This window comes from Podarcis tiliguerta (genome assembly GCF_965153285.1).
Source record: "Podarcis tiliguerta genome assembly, chromosome: 7".
Classification (NCBI taxonomy): Eukaryota; Metazoa; Chordata; class Lepidosauria; order Squamata; family Lacertidae; genus Podarcis; species Podarcis tiliguerta.
The window spans coordinates 24,397,163-24,416,973 of NC_139540.1; the positions used below are offsets into that span (position 1 = coordinate 24,397,163).

At 43.8% G+C, this 19,811-nt stretch overlaps 2 protein-coding genes across 5 annotated transcripts in view; one reads left to right on the top strand and one right to left on the bottom strand.

Moving 5' to 3' along the window:
* Nucleotides 1-2,707, bottom strand: part of PTDSS1 (phosphatidylserine synthase 1) — a 38,189-nt gene extending 35,482 nt beyond the window's left edge. The window contains exon 1 of the mRNA XM_083451137.1: nucleotides 2,448-2,707. Within this exon, the coding sequence (XP_083307263.1) occupies nucleotides 2,448-2,626 (179 nt within the window). The 5' untranslated portion in view covers nucleotides 2,627-2,707. The remainder of the gene's footprint in view (nucleotides 1-2,447) is intronic.
* MTERF3 (mitochondrial transcription termination factor 3) lies at nucleotides 882-16,625 on the top strand. Of its 4 annotated transcripts, none has more exons than XM_083451230.1 (8): nucleotides 882-986; nucleotides 5,603-5,943; nucleotides 7,537-7,689; nucleotides 8,650-8,839; nucleotides 12,916-13,063; nucleotides 14,949-15,020; nucleotides 15,907-16,068; nucleotides 16,378-16,625. In XM_083451230.1, the coding sequence occupies exons 1-8, from the start codon at nucleotides 925-927 to the stop codon at nucleotides 16,570-16,572; spliced, it is 1,323 nt and encodes a 440-aa protein (XP_083307356.1). In that variant the 5' UTR covers nucleotides 882-924; the 3' UTR covers nucleotides 16,573-16,625. The 4 variants fall into 4 exon arrangements, with proteins under 4 accessions (XP_083307356.1, XP_083307358.1, XP_083307355.1 ...); XM_083451232.1 differs by lacking the exon at nucleotides 882-986 and adding an exon at nucleotides 2,875-3,040; XM_083451229.1 differs by lacking the exon at nucleotides 882-986 and adding an exon at nucleotides 3,107-3,439.
* Nucleotides 16,626-19,811: the final 3,186 nt, after the last annotated feature.

Sequence of the window (19,811 nt, forward strand, 5' to 3'; positions counted from 1 at the left end):
AAACTACACCAACATAACGCAACCATGAACTGAAAGTTGTGTCTATATATCCTCCTGTATTTTTGGGGGGGGGAAGGAGTTCAGCTCAACTATTTTCAGAAAGGTGCTATATGAGCAATGAACATCCATTAGGGTTCTTAATTAGCATCTCCCATCTCTCCTGCAAACTGATGCCTACTATTTATAGTCACTTCATCACATTTTAGTATAGTATAGCAGCCCTGAAACTAGTACAAAAGGTGTATGCACAGATCACATGCATTCATGGCTTTTTCACTGCATTATGTATAGTATGAAACTGTGATTGGTCACAGCGATCTACTGGCACACAAAGCTACATAAAGAGATGGAAAACTCTTATGTGCTATGGTCTACATGCTGCAGTTTGACACTAATTCTAATATGAAAGGCAACTCCATGTAGCTACTTGTGAAATTGAAAGGGCCCTAAAACCACCTCCAATTTAATAAATGAAGAGTTATAATTTATCCAGAAAGCCCGACAGCTCAGTAAGTGACCAATACTTTTGTACGAAGTGTATCAGTTGTACTTTGCCCTAGGGAAACAATTCAAAACACCTGCCAGCTAAGTGCTGTAAGATACTTAAAAAACAAACAAACCTCTTTCCCATGAGTAGCTTTATGAATTTGAGAGCGAAGTAATTGCTAGAAGCATGCTTTGACAAGAACAGGGTGGGGAATGAAAACTTCAAAAGGTTCTCTGTTTACTAAACCTATCCCAGCATATTTGCAAAGTTACATAAAGGGAGCATACATTAAATTGCCATGTCCAACAACGTATGAATCTAAATGAACTTCTAGATAGCTGGCCAGCTAGAAGGATTTTTCTTATGCCTAGCTTGGTATTCTGATTCTGCTCCACATATTTCACTCTCAGGCCTTTCTCGCCTAGTCTACTGGAGCCATGGTTCCCAACCTGTGGGCCGCAGACCCCCAGGGACCACGGTTACCCCAATGGGTCCACAAGTAATGTTCCTCTAACCAGCGTTGATTTCCTCAGCCTCCCTCCTCTTTGCAGTGGCATCTCCACATGTGATACATTGTCGCTGAAGAGCTCGCACCCCATGGAAAGTGAAGGAACGTGAATCAGCTGCTTTGGCCTGTAAGCTTCCTTGCTTTCCTTCCTTAGTGCTTGGTGTATTTAGAAGAGCCCAACAGCAAGGCATAGGGACACATTAGTTTTCTTTATTTGCCTTCCCAGCTTTGTCTGCAGAGACTCATTGTGCCAGAGTTTCTTGGTCTTCTACATATAGGACTTATTGATGGGCCCTTAATTTGATTTTAACAGGCTCCATGCAGTGGACCATTAGCAGGATTTCTGCATCCTAATTCATAATTGCATTCAGATTCCTTAGGTTTAGCATTATTGGAGGTGGTTTATAGTGCTTTGTTGAGATAAATTCTGTGGATTGGGGTTGCCCAATTATGTTGTGTGTGTTCTTGTCATTTGGTGTGCAGAACTTTTGGAGCTGGCTGTTGTTCTGAACAGCATTTGTTGCTCACGCTTGCTGGCTTATAAAGATAAATAAATACAAATAAATATAAATAAAAACTGCAAACAAGTTAACTGTATACATAAAAAGCTTTACTTTTAGGGATTAGGGATTTCATTGAAGTCTGCAACTGGTAACGCTGATTTCTATACATAAGAATATATTACACTAGTAGGAATTAAAGTTTTCATTTTAATTCTGTTAGGGAATACATCATCTGAGTTTACTTGGGGGTGGGAATCAATTTGTATTTAGTTCAATTTGATTGGCTGGGTTGTTGATCATTGGGTATACTGGGGAAACCAATGAATGAATTCTTTATTATAAACAAATTCATCTTCCATACCTTTTTGAATCCATCAATTGGGTTGATGCATCTGGGGGAAATGAACGAATTTACATTTATGAATGAATATGCTACCTATTTAAATACCTTTCGGAATCCATTACTTGAACTGTTGATCGATGGGGGGAATAAGTAAGCAAATAAACACCAGGGGAATAAGGAAAACGAATTTCTGCTGCTTCCATTGATTTTGACACGTTTGCAAATTCATCAGAAAAAGGGTACTTTTTTGCAATTCTGTGTTTTCTCAGATAAAGGGGGGGGGGCTTGCCTATTTTTTTGAGGGTTTTTCGTGTAACTTACATCTCGGTAAACGTGCATAGGAAGAACCGATGGCGCCCGCAGCCCATCTTTCTTCCCTGGAGGAAGATAAGGACTCGTGAGAGATTTCCTCATTCGGGTGGTGAACCGGACCAAGCCCTTCTCCGCCTCAGCAGGGCTGACCGTCGCCATCCCCACCCACCGCAGCCCCTACTTTGCCCCAGGGGGGTTCCTCTTCTTCTTCTTCTTCTCCCCCAAGCGAGCTTATCCTCTCGGGGCAACACGGCTCCCCACAGCGCTGCCCGCCCGCCAACCCTTTTCTCCCACCTGGTGAAGGCGAAGGCCATGAGGCTGAGGATGGTGAAGCTGAGCAGGGTGATGGTGTGCGGCCGGTAGAAGAACTCCAGCGTGATGTCCTCCACTTGCTGCTCGTTGATCATGCGGAAGTGAAGCCGGTAGTTCACGTCGTCCTTGCTGAGGGTCCGGCTGCCCATGTACGACGCCATCGCCTCGCCGACCGGCGGCCGCCTCCGCCTCTTCCTCCGCCTCCTCCTCGCCTCGCCGGCGGCCACCGCGGGGGCGCCCCGCTCCCGCCGCCTCAGCCCGACCGCGGCCGAAGGAGCCGGCGCGGGGTGGAAAGACGGCAGGGAGCGCGCTGGGCGGCTGGCCAGGCTGCTGCAGCGGCGCCGCGGCGGCCCCAGGAGGGGACGCGGGGGGAGAGGAGGCGCGACGGAGGGACGGGCCTTGCTGGGCCGCCGCAGGCCGCGGGGAGGAGCCGGCTGGGGAGCCTCGCCTCCTTCCCGCGCGTCAGAGGCCTTCGCCCGAGCGGGAAGCGCGACCGCCGCAGCGAGTCTGGGGCAGGCGAGGGCCTGCATGGCTGAGGCGAGCCGGGGACTTTCCTAACAGGGGCGGGACGCCAGGTAAACGCCTCGCTTAGGTCTCGATACGGAGAAGGCTTTGTCAGAGCCGGGCCTCGGGGAGGGCGAGGGGCTGGACCCTGCGGACTCGGCACCGGTGCGAGTTCATCTTCCCCTCGAGGAATCCCCTTTGGAACGGCGGCTTCTATTGTTGCGTCCCCGAAGGGCCTCTTGATTCGGTTCATCTCGATTCGGTTCTCTGCCCCAATCAGTTTGCATGCTTTGCTCGGAAGACCCGGTTCAGTGGGGTTTGCAACCAGAAACGTGGGGAGCTGCCCTGTACAGAGTCAGGCTGCTGGGTCCATTTAGCTCAGTATTGTCTACACCAGCCTTTCTCAACTTTGGGTTCCCAGAGGTGGTTGGACTGCAACTCCTATCATCCCCTAGCCAGCAGGACCTAGGGTCAGGGATGATGGGAATGGTATCAAGGAATTGCAGAGCTGGAAGGGACCTTGAGGGTCATCTTGTCCATCCACACACCTGCAATGCAGGAATGTTTCTCCTAGCCCGAAACTCGAACCCACCACCCTGAGACTGAGTCTCATGCTCTACCAATTGAGCTATCATATGATACAGCTTTTTGAGAAGGTTTTTTTTATGTTTGATGCTTTATTATGGTTTATATATTCTGTAAGCCTCCCAGAGTGGCTGGGGAAACCCAGCCAGATGGACAGGGTATAAATAATAAAATTGTAGTTGTTTTTGTTGTTGCAATTTAGTTGGCATCCAGCTGTCTTGAGAGACAATGGAAGAGTGTGCCATCAGGGTAAAGTCAAACAGTTTGAGAGTTACAGTGCCAGACCAGTATGGGAGAGACATATTTTATTGCAGCTTGGGCAGATGAAGGCTTCCGGTTTCAAATACACCATGGGGTTTCTTCTCTCTGCACTCCTCCCAGCAGTCATTTCTCCTTTGGTCACTGCTGTGGACATGTAGTCCACCTATCTGTTTCTAGGCACTGTGGTCATCTGCATGAGATAATAGTCCCAACAATATCTGGGGACTCAGTGTTGAGAGCAGCTGGTCTACACTCTCCCAGCTCCCCCTGGAGAATGCAGGGGATTGAATTTAGGGCCTTTTGCATGCAAGGTTCTACCATTGAGCTAAGGCCCTTCTCCAGATAAACTGCATAAGGCTATGTAGCCGTGTGCTGGGAGAATGAAGGTAGGATCCTGTGCACACTGCCTTGAGAGCAAGGGCCATTGAACACAACAGGATATGTGTAGCCCAATTCTGTCCATATTTACATAGAAGTTAGAGCTGCAATTCTGACGCAAGCAGTTAGCTACGTAGATTAGTTGTGCCCCTCTTTGGGACCCCAAGAGTCACTTACAGCAGTTTAAGAAAAGATACTCAAATTAATATCACAACCAAATCTAGGGATTTTTTTCAGACAGCATTTTCCATGTTCTTCCCTGATACCATACCAGGGAGCAGCTCTTGGCAAAATCCTGGTGCAACTTTTCCAGTCATCTCCAGCCAGTTTAACCATGGGGGGGGGGGTGATGGGAGTTATACCCCCACAATACTTGCAAATCCAAGGTTGTGGAGTGGGGCTGTGCAGATAGGACTTACCGGTATGATGGAAGCAGTCTTCTCTTTTTGGCAGTCCCCAGGCAGAAAGTCATCTTAGCCAGCCAGCCTAAATGCACCAGAGTTCATAATTTATTTGTGGCACATAAACAAGCCAGAGAGAGTGTGTGTCTGTGTCCTTGCTTGACTACTGAAATCAATTCTTACTCCCCACGGGGAGATATACAAACCTGAAATAATGCTAAATGGTGGTATTTTAAGCTAACATTTTCTTCTGTTTTATGTTCTGTGGTATAGCAGTGTTCCAGGGGTTCTGTGCGGGGAGGTTTGGGCAAGTTCTAAAGGCACTCATGTCCTCAGTGGGCACTTTTTCTTGAATGGATCCATGTCCTCCTGCCAGTATCCGTTTGCTTGCCACTGCCTCCCACCCACTTTGGAGCTGATCTGTATCACTACCCAGAGGAATGGAGGTCGAGTGAGTGGAGGCTGCTATTGCTATTCCTTTTCCTTCCTATTGTTGCTGAGAAAGGACAGGGAAATGGGTAGTGACAGCAAGTAGCTGGATAGAGTAGCACAGCCAGGAGGCTCCAGAATTGGCATTGGGACCCCTGCTGCTGTGTAGGACTCAGAGATTGTTGGAGTATTCCAAAAACATCTTCAAGAAAGTATTGCTACTCTACACTTATGCAGCATGACAGTAATATTATATTGTTTTATATCAGCTTTCTCTAGCTTGATATGTTGCAGATGTTTTAGACTACATCTCCCATCAGTCACAGGCAGTATGACTAATGCTTAGGGATGATGGAACTCGTAGTCCAACATCTGGAGGGCAGTAGTTTGGGGATGGATGCTTTAGACCTTTGCTATATGGTAGACATAGTGAAATAATACTTTTGCAAAATGGTACTGAATGCACTTCAGTTCTGCTTAAATTTTAACCAAATTCATTAATTGTTCCTGTGTAAACTTTTGTGCATACAAAATTGGTTTGAATGTTCCCTTGACCATTTTCTTTCTCAATTTTGGCAGAATATTGACTAAGATGGCTTCATTGACTCGACAGATATCCAGATGTTGCCTCTTGCTAAAGAAAAACAGTGTTGTGAATAGTGCAAAACAGCAAAGAAAACAAACTGTCAAAACATGGACACTTCCTCTTCAACAATCCGGATTGCCATTGTTTTGTCCTTACAGATACTCATGCCAACTAGTGTTAAAGAACTCTAAGACTGTACTTTTTGATAACCATGTACGATTCTGTAGTTCAAGCACTGAACTGAATCAGAGTCCAGATAATAATTCATCCTTAGTTAACAGACCAGAAACTGAAATAATATCCAGTTCATATACCGAAGCATTGCTTGAAGAAGGTATGTAACGAATAAAATAAGAATGAAAGTTGTGACCCTCCTAACACCATATCTAAAATTTAGATTTTCATTTCTTGAGCATCGCTTGCTTGCTTGTAAAGAGGCTTGGAATTATTGGATTGCGTTTCCAAATTGTTTGTCAGTGAACTCTTTAATGGCTCAGTTTTTTGTGCACTACTGGGAGTTAAGCCATGGTTTGGCTTGGATTTGCATCCAAATCCTGGTTTATGGCTTATGGCCTGTTTGGAGAGAGACAAACCATGAGCCCAGGTTTGAAATGTAATGCTAAGCCAACCATGGCTTAGGTCATGCCAGCACAACAAGAGAACAGTGAAGTCCCTGTGATTTTTGTCCCTTGCCCACCAGCATTCTAAATGTTCAGCTTTAAATTATAGTCTGCTATCCTTCTAGAATCAGGGATGGGAGGGGGTGGAATTTGATTCAATTCACATTTAGGTGAACATAATTAATTTGTACTTTCTGAGACAATACATGAACCCAAACACCTCTAAATTTTGAAATGCAGTTCTCCTGTCAAATAATGTGTACAGAAGTGCATATTCTAGGGCAAAGTGTGTATAAATGCTTATATAGGAGAAAATAATGTTATATTAGGCAGAATTCCTTTGCAGAAACATGTATAATTAGGCATAATTGTACATAACAATGTGTATTATCATGAGGACTTTTTTTTTAAAAAAAGTAAACTGATATAGAAATACAGGGGACTTAATTTAAGATTGGAAAATGAGAAACTGAGAGAAATTAAGAATGGCAGATACAGCCATCCCTGTTTGGAATACATAGGATAGGACTCCTCAATAACTATGCATTGTCTGCCTCCAGGGCTCCACCTGCTGTTGTTATTCTTCTGTTGCTTTGAACAGTAATATCCCAGTTGCTGTTGAAAGTCAGACAAACAGGAACAATGGGATCAGTGAACACTTGTGAATTGTCCACAATAATGAAATACAGTGGTGCCTCGCAAGACGAAATTAATCCGTTCCGCGAGTCTCTTCGTCTAGCAGTTTTTTCGTCTTGCGAAGCAACCCTATTAGCGGATTAGCACTATTAGCGGTTTAGTGGCTATTAGCGGCTATTAAAGGCTTAAGGGATTAGCGGATTAGCTGCTAAAAGGCTATTAGCGTCTTAGCGGCTTAGAAAAAGGGGGTGGGGAGCGAAAAAAAATCTCAATACTCGCAAGACATTTTCGTCTTGCGAAGCAAGCCCATAGGGAAATTCGTCCTGCGAAACACCTCAGAAAACGGAAAACCCTTTCGTCTGGCGGGTTTTCCGTCTTGCGAGGCATTCGTCTTGCGGGGCACCACTGTAATGTGACAGTAACTTATCCCATTCCCAGTTCAGTGTCTATTTTCTGTCCTTATGCTCATTTTTTCTGCATAGCAGAAGATCTCACTGTCACAAAGCTGATGATCATTCTGCTTCTAAATTTAAATTGTGCCATTTTCCTTCCCTGAATTAGTGGAATTATATTCCCCCTGGCCTCTGTGAAGGTAAACGCCGCACACAGGGAGAGAGAAAATGTTATATATGTTGTTTTCTCAATGGTTCTTTTTCCTTAATGACCTTCAGGATTAGAAGACACTTTGCCTTCATCCCCTTTGGAGGAAGTTTCGCAAGATGAGGCTCTTCAGATCAGGGCTGAGCCACCACTTCCTTTTGAATCGTTCACGCTTCAAGATTATGTCGATCATTCAGAAACACTGCGGAAGCTGGTACTTTTAGGTAAGCATAGCTGCACCGGGCAGGTTCATCAAGATATGCTAAAGACTCTTCAGCCTTCTCTTCCTGTATCATGATGCTGTGCATACAAAGTCATTATTTGCTTTTGATACAGTAAAATGGCAAAAAATGGTTTTGCATGCACAGCATGATAGCAGCAGAATGTATAGAGCAGAGGTAGCCGTGCCCTTCAGATGTTGAACCTGCAGCTCCCATCATCCCTGACCGTAGTGCTTGGGCAGTTGTGGTCCAAGCACCATGTTGGCTATCCCTGTATTCAAAAATATAGACCACAAAGCAAGAAGGGCATAGCGAGGGCAGGAAAATGCAAAGCACTGCAAAAGCATCTTTCACGTTTTTCAAGGGCAGGAAGCAGGTCGGTGTGAACTGTGAGGAATCGGTGAAAAATGAGAACTTGCTTAGAACGGCTTCATTTTAGCTACGTGGACCGTAAGATTTGCAGCTTCAGGTTTGCAAAAGTACTATGTTGAATTGCAAGATGCCTATGGCAGCATTTTTCTGAATGGCTTCATCTGGAACAGGGTTGAGAAATGCATGGCTCTCCAGGCGGGGACTCCAAATCCCATCAGCTCCAGCCAGCATGGCCAGTAGTCGAGAATGATGGAAATTATAGTCCAACAACATATGGAGAGCCACAGAGAATTGTTCTAGAGAGTGAAACCAACCCATTCAATCAGTCCACAATTATATGATTGTTTGTTGCAGATTTTAAAACCCCAGTAAGTAAAAACCTGAGGGCAGCCTTTGAGTCCATTCTGCCATTATCCTCAGTAGTACATAGCTGCTGTATCATAGCTCCTTTTGGCAGCACTAGATAACATTGCTACATACCATAAAAAAGCATTAAATACGCTTTGCGTGAACTTATACATTCTTACACTATTAGAAATCCAGAATTTTTCATTAAGCATCCCACTAAATTTATGTTTGAATGTGCTACAGGAGTTGATTTGTCCAAAGTGGAAAAACGTTCAGCTGCAGGCCAGCTACTTCTCAAGTTGGACTTTGAAAAAGATATAAAAAACATCATCCTGTTTCTCAAGGATGTTGGCTTGGAAGATAAGCAGCTTGGGCCATTTATCACAAGAAATCCCTATATTTTCAGAGAAGAAGTGGAAGATCTAAAGACAAGGTAAAATGACTTCTGTATTCATCAATCTGTTATCTTGTTCTCTCTCATCTATCTATCATCGCTCATCTATCCACATGCCTGAAATATTCATATATTTAATGTGTGTATGCCTGAAATATGTTACTTTGCTTTAGGGATTTTGTACAGTCTGCTTAAGCTGTCCTTCTCACTCAAATGTTGTAGTAGGGGAAGGATAGCTGGTGATCCTATTCCACAATTTCAAGTGTTCAGCATCAGCAGATTCTGATTATGCTATCCAGAAGGTGGTCAGACTCTGTTATTGAAAATGATTATTTCCAAATGGAGTCCCAAAATGAGCAAACCTTTTTCATACATAGGTTTTGCTTTCATTGGGACATTTTCTGAAGCTGGGCGTGGGAGATACTTGGTCTGTTTTCAACAGAAATAGCAAAGTATTTAGAATCATAACTGCAGAATTTTGTTCCAGACATTCTTCTGAACATGGCAGTTGTCAGAACAGTTTAGCTTTATGTAGACACCAGCTAAGCTAAAGGACAGCTTTCTCAAGTAAGGAGGGTTAGAATTACTCCTGTGTCGTAAACATGAACCTAGGTGTAGGGGCAGCTACACAAAAAATAGTGTTGTGGGAGTGGAATTAAAATTCAAACATTCTTTGTCACTGGAATTATTCCTAGAGGCTGTTGGGCAGGGTGGAGTTGTATAAAATAAATGGGGAAAGTAGGAAGTTGGTTAGAAATGCATTTCTCCTGTCTCACCCTTCCTCTTGAAGGCTTGTTATTAATTGACAGTTCTGGTTGAAAGACACCCACACGGTTCACTCTGATGAACAGAAGATTTCAGCCTATTAAGGCAGCACATCCTAAACATAGGTAAAGGTAAAGGGACCCCTGACTGTTAAGTCCAGTCGCGGACAACTCTGGAGTTGCGGCGCTCATCTCGCTTTACAGGCCGATAGAGCCGGTGTTTGTCCGCAGACAGCTTCCGGGTCGTGTGGCCAGCATGACTAAGCCACTTCTGGCAAACTAGAGCAGCGCACGGAAACGCCGTTTACCTTCCCACCGGATTGGTACCTATTTATCTACTTGCACTTTGATGTGCTTTTGAACTGCTAGGTTGGCAGGAGCTGGAACCGAGCAACAGGAGCTCACCCCATCGCGGGGATTCGAACCACCAACCTTCTGTTCAGCAAGCCCTAGGCTCTGTGGTTTAGACCACAGTGCCACCTGCGTCCTTTCATCCTAAACATAATGCATTTAAAACAGAATGAACAGGAGCATAGACTTATTTGTCTAAAGTGAAAGTGTCATTTTTGCAATTGCCAGTATCTGCTTCAGAGAAAGAATGCAAAGCTGAGCAATAAAAAGCTTTATGTACCAGACAGGTTGAGTAATTGTATTGACCCAGCATAAGCCTCACACAATAACTTACTCAGACAGTCTGGAGCAGTGATATGATGGCTCTCAAGAATGAGGCATCAATACGATCTCTTCATAAATATGTACACTAATCATGAAACATTTTTCAAGTGTGCATCTTTATGTAGCCAAAAGAGTACCATACCTGTGCATGACACAAGTGTTTACAGGCTTGGGTGAACCCCAAGATCTGCAGAAGAAGAAAAATTATTCAAGGATGAGGAAAAACGGGGGTGGGAAACCTTGAAAAGGCCCTACTAAGGAATGAGTCTACTCTGCTTAGTGGCCATGAAATGTTAGGTGACTGTTGAAGGGAGAGGAGTCAGGGGAATATAATGGAGTATATCTAAAGAAGACAATGGTGGGTAGAACCCTGAAGAGGAGCACTCCACAATGCTCTGTTTACATACCTCTCCAGAACATAGAATGCAATTAACAGGAAAAAAAGGATTCAAAATTGGCTGGGTTTAGGCATTTGGGGCATCTCAGCAGGTTTAAAATCTAGTGTGCAGTTGTACTGGTGCTGCTGCAAAATGTGTTCATATCTGTTACCTACCAAATTAATAGTTAAAATTAGGATCAGAGGAATTTGCCTTATACCAGCTCATACCATTGGTCCATCTACCTCAGTATTATCTTCATGGACTGGCAACAGCCATCGTGCCAGGGTTTCAAAAGGCACCTTTCTTGCTCCTGTGATAACAGACCCTAAATGATGTTTGCCTAAACTCAGATAGCTTTTTAGATAAGTAAATGCAGTAGTATGCAAATGCTTTGTATCTTCCTGTAGTGGCAGCATAAGCTGATGCACTAGAAGCAGGATGTGGTATTTTGTAAACCTGGGCTGAAGCAACAGCTGGTAGACTACACTGAAAATAATTTGTTTAGCATTGCCTAACTCAGTGTATGTCTCTAGACCCTGTGCTCCTAGTTAGATGTGCACAGGCTTCCTAGTGTTGTGACTGAGCCACCAATGAGATATTGTATGCTTTATTCTGCATCTTTTGTAAGCTGCTTTGAGACATTCGGAGAAAAGCAGGGTATAAATTTCTTAAATATGTAGCTCTGTCCTATCTGAAATAAACCCCTTAAATCAATAGGTGTTACTTTATTTGATTTGGTTTGTATCCCGCTATTCCATGGGGTAAGGGTACCTAATATACATTTTGCCAATATTTCTGTGTCTGTCCATAAATGGGCTCACAATCTGAGCATAATGTTAAGATGGTCTGAGGCGGGGGGGAGGCCCTCAGGCCTAGGGGCTGGTTGTGCCCTCCAGAGCTCTCTATATCTGGCCCTCAGGATTCTCCATAGGACACATTCCTCGCTGTTTCTTCACGGAGTGATTTTGCCCTGCTTGGAATGTGTCTTTGAACTGTGGAATATTTCTTGCTTGCCTGAATGAAGAGGCAGCAGTTGTAAATGCAAACCACTGATTTTTAGATCGCTGGAAAGTAGCCTACTATATAACCGTAGAATGCTAGAATTGTAAAGACCACAAGGGTCGTCTAGTCCAACCCCCTGCAATGCAGGAATCATTTGCCCAACATGGGGCTTGAACCCACGGCCCTGAGATGAAGCGTTTCATGCTCTACCAACTGAGCTATCACGTACCCTACTATACACAAGTAAGAGTTGCATGGATTGCTGCACCCACTTTTTGCCTCTGGCCTTTCCCACCACTGATGCACAGCCTGCAGAAGGTTTCCCATAAGGCAATGTGGCCCTTCATCTGCAAAAGGTTGCCTCCTGCTGGTCAGAGGGAACAAGTCATAGGAACATAGGAAGCTGCCTTATAACTGAGTCAGACCATTTATCCATCTTGGTCTCAGTATTGTCAGTACCGACTGGCAGCAGGTCTCCAGGGTTTCAGATAGGCAGTCTCTCCCAGCTCGACCTGGATGTACTAGGGGTTGAAATTGGGACCTTCTGTGTTCAAGGCAGATGTTCTGCCACTCAGCTCAGATTATCTTGCCTCTGTGGCTCCCCTTCTCCCCGGTTACAGGGAGAATTTCACAGCGTACAACTAGTTCCATTCAGCTCCCTTCACCTTCTCAGTGGAAACAAAAAGACATGGCTAAGAGGAGTATACTGTGGTAGGGAACCTAGGATTATATCCTTCCGATTAAATAGGCATATCATAGCCTTTAAGGGCCTAGTCTTTAGCAGGCAGCATTGGCAGTAGTGGCAGCTAACCTGATTTGCTTCTCTCCTTCACCTGTATGTCGGTGTAGGATGTAGATGTTTAGGATTGTTCCTGTGATTACTTTTTTCTTCTTCTAAAGATGCCCTTTAGTTCATCAGATCACCTTCATTAAATTGCCAGTTTTGATTGTGAAAGTGGACATTTCTTTCAGTGCAAGCCATTTTGGATAGTAAGATCATGGGCTGGTCTTGACATGATTTTTGTTTAAATACAGCTGGAAATCATTAAATTAATCCAGGCGTAAAATATTTTGCACCAAGAGTGTTTATTTTCTTTGCCGTTAATTGGAAATCATGGTATTTTGCTTTTGTCATACCTGCAGACTTTTCCACCCTTCTTCTTGGCAGCTTTGCTTGTTAATATTATTAAAACATCCGTCATTTTGAAACATACTGCTGAGGAACTGGCAGAGCTGGATAAATGATGGCCTTTCTTATTTCCTTCATTTTAATTTGGATCTTTCTCTCTTCCAGGGTAGCTTATCTAACATCAAAAAAATTCAGCAAGGAAGCAATTGCACAGATGGTCTCAGGGGCTCCATATTTACTCCTCTTTTCTGTGGAAAGACTGGATAATAGGCTGGGTTTCTTCCAAAAAGAACTTGGACTCAATTCACAAAAGGTGCCTTCTGTTTTCACTTGGGTCATGGTGATTGGGCCAGAGGGCCTATTGTTAAAATAACTAAACAAACTCTACAAGCAGGTAGCTAATATCTCTCGCATTACTGGGACCTAAAATACTGCTTCTAAAATACTAATATCTTCTTAGAACCATATATAAAGTATACAACCTTGTGCGGACAGCTCAAACTAGTTCATCCAGATGTCTGAGGAACACCCATTACAAGTTCATTGCTAGTTATCCTGAAATACTAATTTTACATGGAATAATGCCTATGCTAACAGATAAATAATTGACTTGGAATTTCAGTCAACAAGGTCACAGAATGGAGGTTCAGCTACACCAGGCATGGCCAAACTTGGCCCTCCAGGTGTTTTGGGACTACAATTCCCATCATCCCTGACCACTGGTCCTGTTAGCTAGGAATGATGGGAGTTGTAGTCCCAAAACATCTGGAGGGCCAAGTTTGGCCATGCCTGAGCTACACAATATGTTGAGAACTTGTCCTACGAAAGCCTTTTTGAAATTGTTTTGTCAAATACACACACTTATCATGGGTGCAGCATAGGTGGCTGGCCTGCGGTAGAACGTATCTTAAAAGTAGCCCCAGGACCCCAGAATATTGAGAGGGTGCTGGGATCTTCTGTGGCTAGTTAAAGAGGAGAAACCTGATGTTCCCTAAAGCTGCCATACCCCACCCACAACGCAAACAGTCAACAAGGCGGTCAGCAGCAACCCAAACAAGACTGGGCAGAGCCAAAAACCATACAATCCCAAACAGAACGCCATAAAGTAGCTTTGGAGTTTCTGCTTACAGAGCTGAGGCTTTTAGGCGAGTGGACCCAGCCTTAGGGAAGCTGTCTGAACACACTAGCACTCCTCCCACCCCACTCAAGCCTTGCCCTGTGGTGGCTGGATGCTCGGGATACATTTTTCCAGGCAGCATGAAGGGTGAAACTCTGTGTAAAGAGTCACCCAGGCTGGATCTCTTCTTTAATTTGGGCTTCCATTAATTAGTGGCGTCACTGGCTTAGGTGATCTATCAGTTTATCCTTGGTCAGAGACCATGAAACAAAAGAAAAGAAAAGAAAAGAAAAGAAAAGAAAGACTTCTACCAAGCACAGCAGGGCTTACCTTCTGCTCCCTCTGGCTGTGAAGTGGGCACTTTGCGACCCCTGAAGCAACCCTACAGTATATACATGAAGGAAAGATAGTCTTATATTCATTGATCCTGAGACACAGGCTGAAATACTGTACACATGTCCTACTGAAGAGTGGGGCTTACTTCAGCGGAGAGGTGGATAGCATTGCTCCAGTAGTGACCTGCCCAAGATTGCATGTATAGTGGAAGCTCTACCTGCAACCATAATCCATTCCGGAGGTCCGTCCAGAGGTCGAAACGGGTCGCTGGGAGAGGCACCGTTGTGCGCAGGTGTGGGTGGCAATTGCCCACTTCTGCAAAAGTGTGAACAGCAATCACCCCCTCTGCACATTGGCAAATGGCGATCGCCGTTCCTGCACATGTGCGAATGGCGGCAACCCTGCAAGATACTTCTAGGTTTGCTGCGGATGTTGGGCGAAAGGAACGCAAGCGGAGGTGGACTTAAGTAGAGGTTTGACTGCAATCATATTAGAATAAATAAGTCTCTTCACACATTATTGTGCAGGAAAAATGCCACATGTGCAGGAAAAATGCCACATATTGAGGGCCTTTTGCTCACCCAGTGGAAAATGTACACCTTTTCAAGTAGAATAAATCAGTGCTGTTTAAAAAATGTCCGGTAAAGAAATGCAAATACAGATTTATTCTACCTTAAGCAGATATTATCTAATACACATTACTTTACTTATTATTATTTTTTCCTTCCTTGTATTTAAAATACAGACCAGAGATGTAGTAACTCGTCTTCCAAGGTTACTGACTGGCAGTCTTGAACCTATTAAAGAAAATCTGAAGGTAAGTTAGGATAGTATCTTAAGAGTAGTTAGCCATTTCAGCTCTTAGAAAAGCTTTAAGAGATGTAACAGGAAATATAAGAAGTACAGCAGCCTAAATAGGGTTGCACAGGCAGCAGGACTACTTAACACTTGTCAGGTAGCAAAATGTAGCGTGAATAATAACTTGGTCTTATAACCTGCTGCTTAAAAATGTTGTCAAAGTGGATGCTGGAATCCTACAGAAGGGTTGCCACTGGTTCCTTTGTTCAAGCACTGGAACTCTGATTCAGTTAGTGTGTCTCTTGATGACAGAAAGCATTAATCAGTGGAATGAGGAGGCATCAGTCAGTTCAGCGATACTCCTTCACCTTATGTGACATGAGATCCTAAGGGTCATCAAAGTATCCCCCCAAACTCCTTGTGCCATTTTATTCGGGTTTTTGAAGGGACAAATGACAAAATGGCATTTTAAAGACTTAGGCAGAAGCAGGGATCATTAGAACTTTTTCGTGAGTAAAAATGGCAATTTTAGACTTCCAATATAATTTAGTAGTTGTGTGTGTTCCTCTAGTACAAAAGAGGACTTCAGGCTTTATGGAAAAGAATTGTGGTGGCCTCATAAGTATGAGACTATGGACAATACTTCATGCCTGACAGTTTGCACAAATGTGATGGAGGCTTCATGCTTTCTTTCTTTCTTTTTTTATAAGTTGCCAGGGCAGCTTCTAGGTTTCTATAGAAGTGCCTCTCCTTTTTTTACCTGAAATTTTATTGCAAGTTTTCAACCTACAATACAATAAAAAGAAGTGTCTCTCCTGTGTCTCATCACTTGTCAACATATTTCCCTCTTTCTTGATGTGTTTTAAGCTACATCAGCTGACTTCATCGCAATCACTCTTTTTCAGGTGTATGAGCTGGAACTTGGTTTTAGTAAGAATGAAATTCGGCATATTGCACACAGAATCCCCAAGAATCTAGGTATAAGCAAAAGGAAGCTAACGGAGATCTTTGACTACGTGCACAACGTCATGGGCATTCCCCACAGCATGATGGTTCATTTTCCCCAGGTGAGACTCTTGGATGCTATCTAGTTAACTGCAGTCGTAGGAAGAAGTTTGAAAACTGGGAACTGTATTGAGGGGAAAGTTCTGTAGTCTACAAACTGTGTGATGGAAAGGCCTAGGTTAATATACTGTAGAATGGCATCAATTTGCAGATATGATTGTTAGCCTTAAATGCCACATAGTAAATGTGAGCAGGTTTGAGCTAACAGGTTAGTCCTACTGTTTTCAGTATGTCTTACTAGCAAGTAAGTGTACATAGGAGGGCAGTCTTGGCAGGTCCCGTTATTAGCATTGATCTTGTTTTCATTTCAGGTTTTTAATTCAAAGCTGCTGCGAATCAAAGAAAGACACATGTTTCTTAAATTCATTGGAAGAGCACAATATGATCCAAAACAGCCCAATTATATCTCCTTAGAAAAACTGGTATCCCTGCCAGATGATGTGTTCTGCACAGAAGTTGCCAAAGCAGAAAAACAAGACTTCTGCATTTTCTTGAAAACACTGTGAAAGAAAAGAAAAAAACTTTGTTAATAAAATAAATCTGAAGGTGTTTTTCTTAATTGCATGTTTTGTGGCAAAAATGACAACTTGTGAAGCTACTTTGTTGAGAAAACCTACATCTAATCCTACATCTTAAAAATATACAAACAGGCATATTTTGTACTGCTGACAAAATACCAAAAGAAGACCCAAAATAAAGACAATAATACTTACCGACTTGCTGGTGAGAAAGAGGGGGAGGGAATTTGTTGGAGCTTTTTTTCTGTAAAGTTTTGGTATATGGTTATGAAAACCAATAAAGAATCCTTTAAAAAATACAAACTTACTTAGAAGAGGGCACAACTAATATATAGGTGCACTGAGTTCAGCCCAGCACAGATACAGTACAGTGGACGCTCGGGTTGTGAACATGATCCATGCGGGAGGCACATTCGCAACCCGCAGCGCCGCGTCTGCGCGCACGCACGGGTCACGATTCAGCACTTCTGCACATGCGCAAAGTGCAATTTAGTGTTTCTGCACATGCGTGAGCGCTGAAACCCGGAAGTAACCCGTTCCGGTACTTCCAGGTTCGGCACGGTGCGCAACCCAAAACCGCACAACCTGAAGCATCTGTAACCCGAGGTATGACACTATTTGTAAAAGGTAGATATTGCCACAAACCAAAGGTAGATATTGCCACAAAAGGTAGACATTGCCACAAATCAGAAGGATAATGATAATGATTCTGCCATATTGTGAAATAACAGGGCAGTGTGCAGTGTTAAAAACACATCATTTTTTAAAAAAATACATTGGCTCATTAAAAAATATATAATTCTTGACTTGAAGGCCAATGTTCATTCTACTTGGCCATAGTAATAGTGCTGCTTGGTCTTAGAATCTTAGAGTTGTAGAGTTGGAAGGGACCTGAGGGCCATCTAGTGATGCAGGAATATGCAGCTGTCCCATATGGGGAATCAAACCTGCAACTTTGGCAGTATCGGCATCACACCAACCAACTGAGCTATCCAGTCCAATATGAGCTGCTCACAAAATGTGACAGCCAAAAAAACCCACATGATCAGTGGGGAATGGAAAGGAGTGGCTGCAAAAGGGGGCCAGAGAAATAAAAACTTAATTTAAAAAGTAGAAAGAGCCACCTCATTGTCTGGATAGGCCATGTCCCAGTTCACACTGAATATATACTTTTAAATGTTCCCAGTAATAGAAGTGAGAGCTGCCCATAGAAATCAAGGAGTAACTGGAACCCTCACTACATTTTGTTAGAGGCTTTTAGATTTTTGGCAGACTAATGCTAATGGGTCAGTATTAGTATTACTATGGTCCCAAATCTGTAGTTAACATCAGTAACTATGGCCATCTTAATTATAGGTCATGCCATAGCAATTGGCCAAGCTTTCTATTTATCAGCTATTTTACAAATCTTATTTCAGGGCTTTGTGTCTTTTGTGTGCCAGTAGTACTGCTGTATAACCACAAAATTGGTTGCATAGCACATTCTAAGGACCAGTACATAATTTCTGTTCCTTGCCATTCTAGTCAGTTCTGTACTTGGCAATATTCATTTAAAGGAGTGGAGGTCCAACTCAGAAAATAAGTCTTGTTTCCACACTTTTCTCGATGATGCCAAGGGTACACATGAAACACATTGAGCTATTTCCCATGTTTATATTTTTTGAGAACTGTAAGGTGGTGAGAGACATTGCATTTTACAAGTGGGTTGGGAAATGTAAGTTGAACCTAACAAGGTTCAGCAGTTCCAGTTAATAACTATTAATATGGTTGTGAAAGTTAGCTCCAAAAAAGGAAGGGAGTTAATATTCAGGTATGGAATTAATAGTCTTCTGGAATGCAACAGGAGAATTTCCCAATCAAACGCCTTACTTTTATATTAAAGGTAAAGGTACCCCTGCCCGTACGGGCCAGTCTTGCCAGACTCTAGGGTTGTGCGCTCATCTCACTCTAGAGGCCGGGAGCCAGCGCTGTCCGCAGACACTTCCGGGTCACATGGCCAGTGTGACAAGCTGCATCTGGCGAGCCAGCGCAGCACACGGAACACTGTTTACCTTCCCGCTGGTAAGCGGTCCCTATTTATCTACTTGCACCCGGAGGTGCTTTCGAACTGCTAGGTTGGCAGGCGCTGGGACCGAACAACGGACGCCGCTGTGGGGATTCGAACCGCTGACCATGCGATCGGCAAGTCCTAGGCGCTGAGGTTTTACCCACAGCGCCACCCATGTCCCACTTTTATATTAGGAATGAAGAAAGGCAATGGATAAGACCCACAGATGAATGCCTTTTTCAGTGTGCTCATTTCCTTTATTAAATTTTTACCGGCATCAGCTTTTGTTATGGGTCTTCTTACTGGGTGATTATTCTAGGAACATTTTTGGGTATGTAGCACACCACTCCTATTTCAAAAATTCAACCCCTGGTGTTAGGAGTGCATTAATGGCACTGCAATCTCACCCCACCCTCATCATTTACTGGAGTTCCTCCAATTTTATTTAACAGCACAGGGAAATAGTAAGCTATTGGGTTTCTTGATTTTTAAAATGCTACACTTTATTATCATTTTTCTCAGTGTAGCTTGATTCTTATTTGGGTTTTTTTCTTTGGTAAAAACATAGCTGCATAGTAACTAACAGCTAAGAAAACAAAGCCCTATCGGAAACTGTTTATGGGGAACTCGGTGGTTCTCTTTGCAGGCAGGGCTCCAACCAGTCGTTTGCGGCGCAATATTTGGAAGGTGAAATGCCGAGTTGGCCAAATACGCTGTTTCCAAAGAAGCTGTGCAGGCGGGAGAACTATGGTCAGAATCAAATCGACACCTAAGTTTCCTTCCTACCTCCGCCATCACTTTCAAGCTCCCCTTGATCCTTTCCAGCTACATCTGCCCTGCCCTTGCCAGGTGTGAGGCAGGTGCCCACGGTTTATGGGGCAGGGGGCCAGACTGGCGTGGACCGGGGCCTAATAAAGCTTGCCGCCCCCACGGCTGATTTTCTCCAGTTGCCGCGCTTGTTTCCATGGGGTCCACGGCACCTCTCACGTTTTCTGAAATCGCAAGCTGGGAAACCACATCAGAACGAACCAGGAAGCGCCCGCTCCACGCAACAGAAAATCACATCGCCCACTTTTTTTCTCTATGGTCCAGCCGCCGCGTAGGGACGCACAGGCGCGCGCAACCCACGTGACAGCGCAGGGAGCGCGGTGGGTGGGTAGGCTGGTTGCGAGCACGTGAT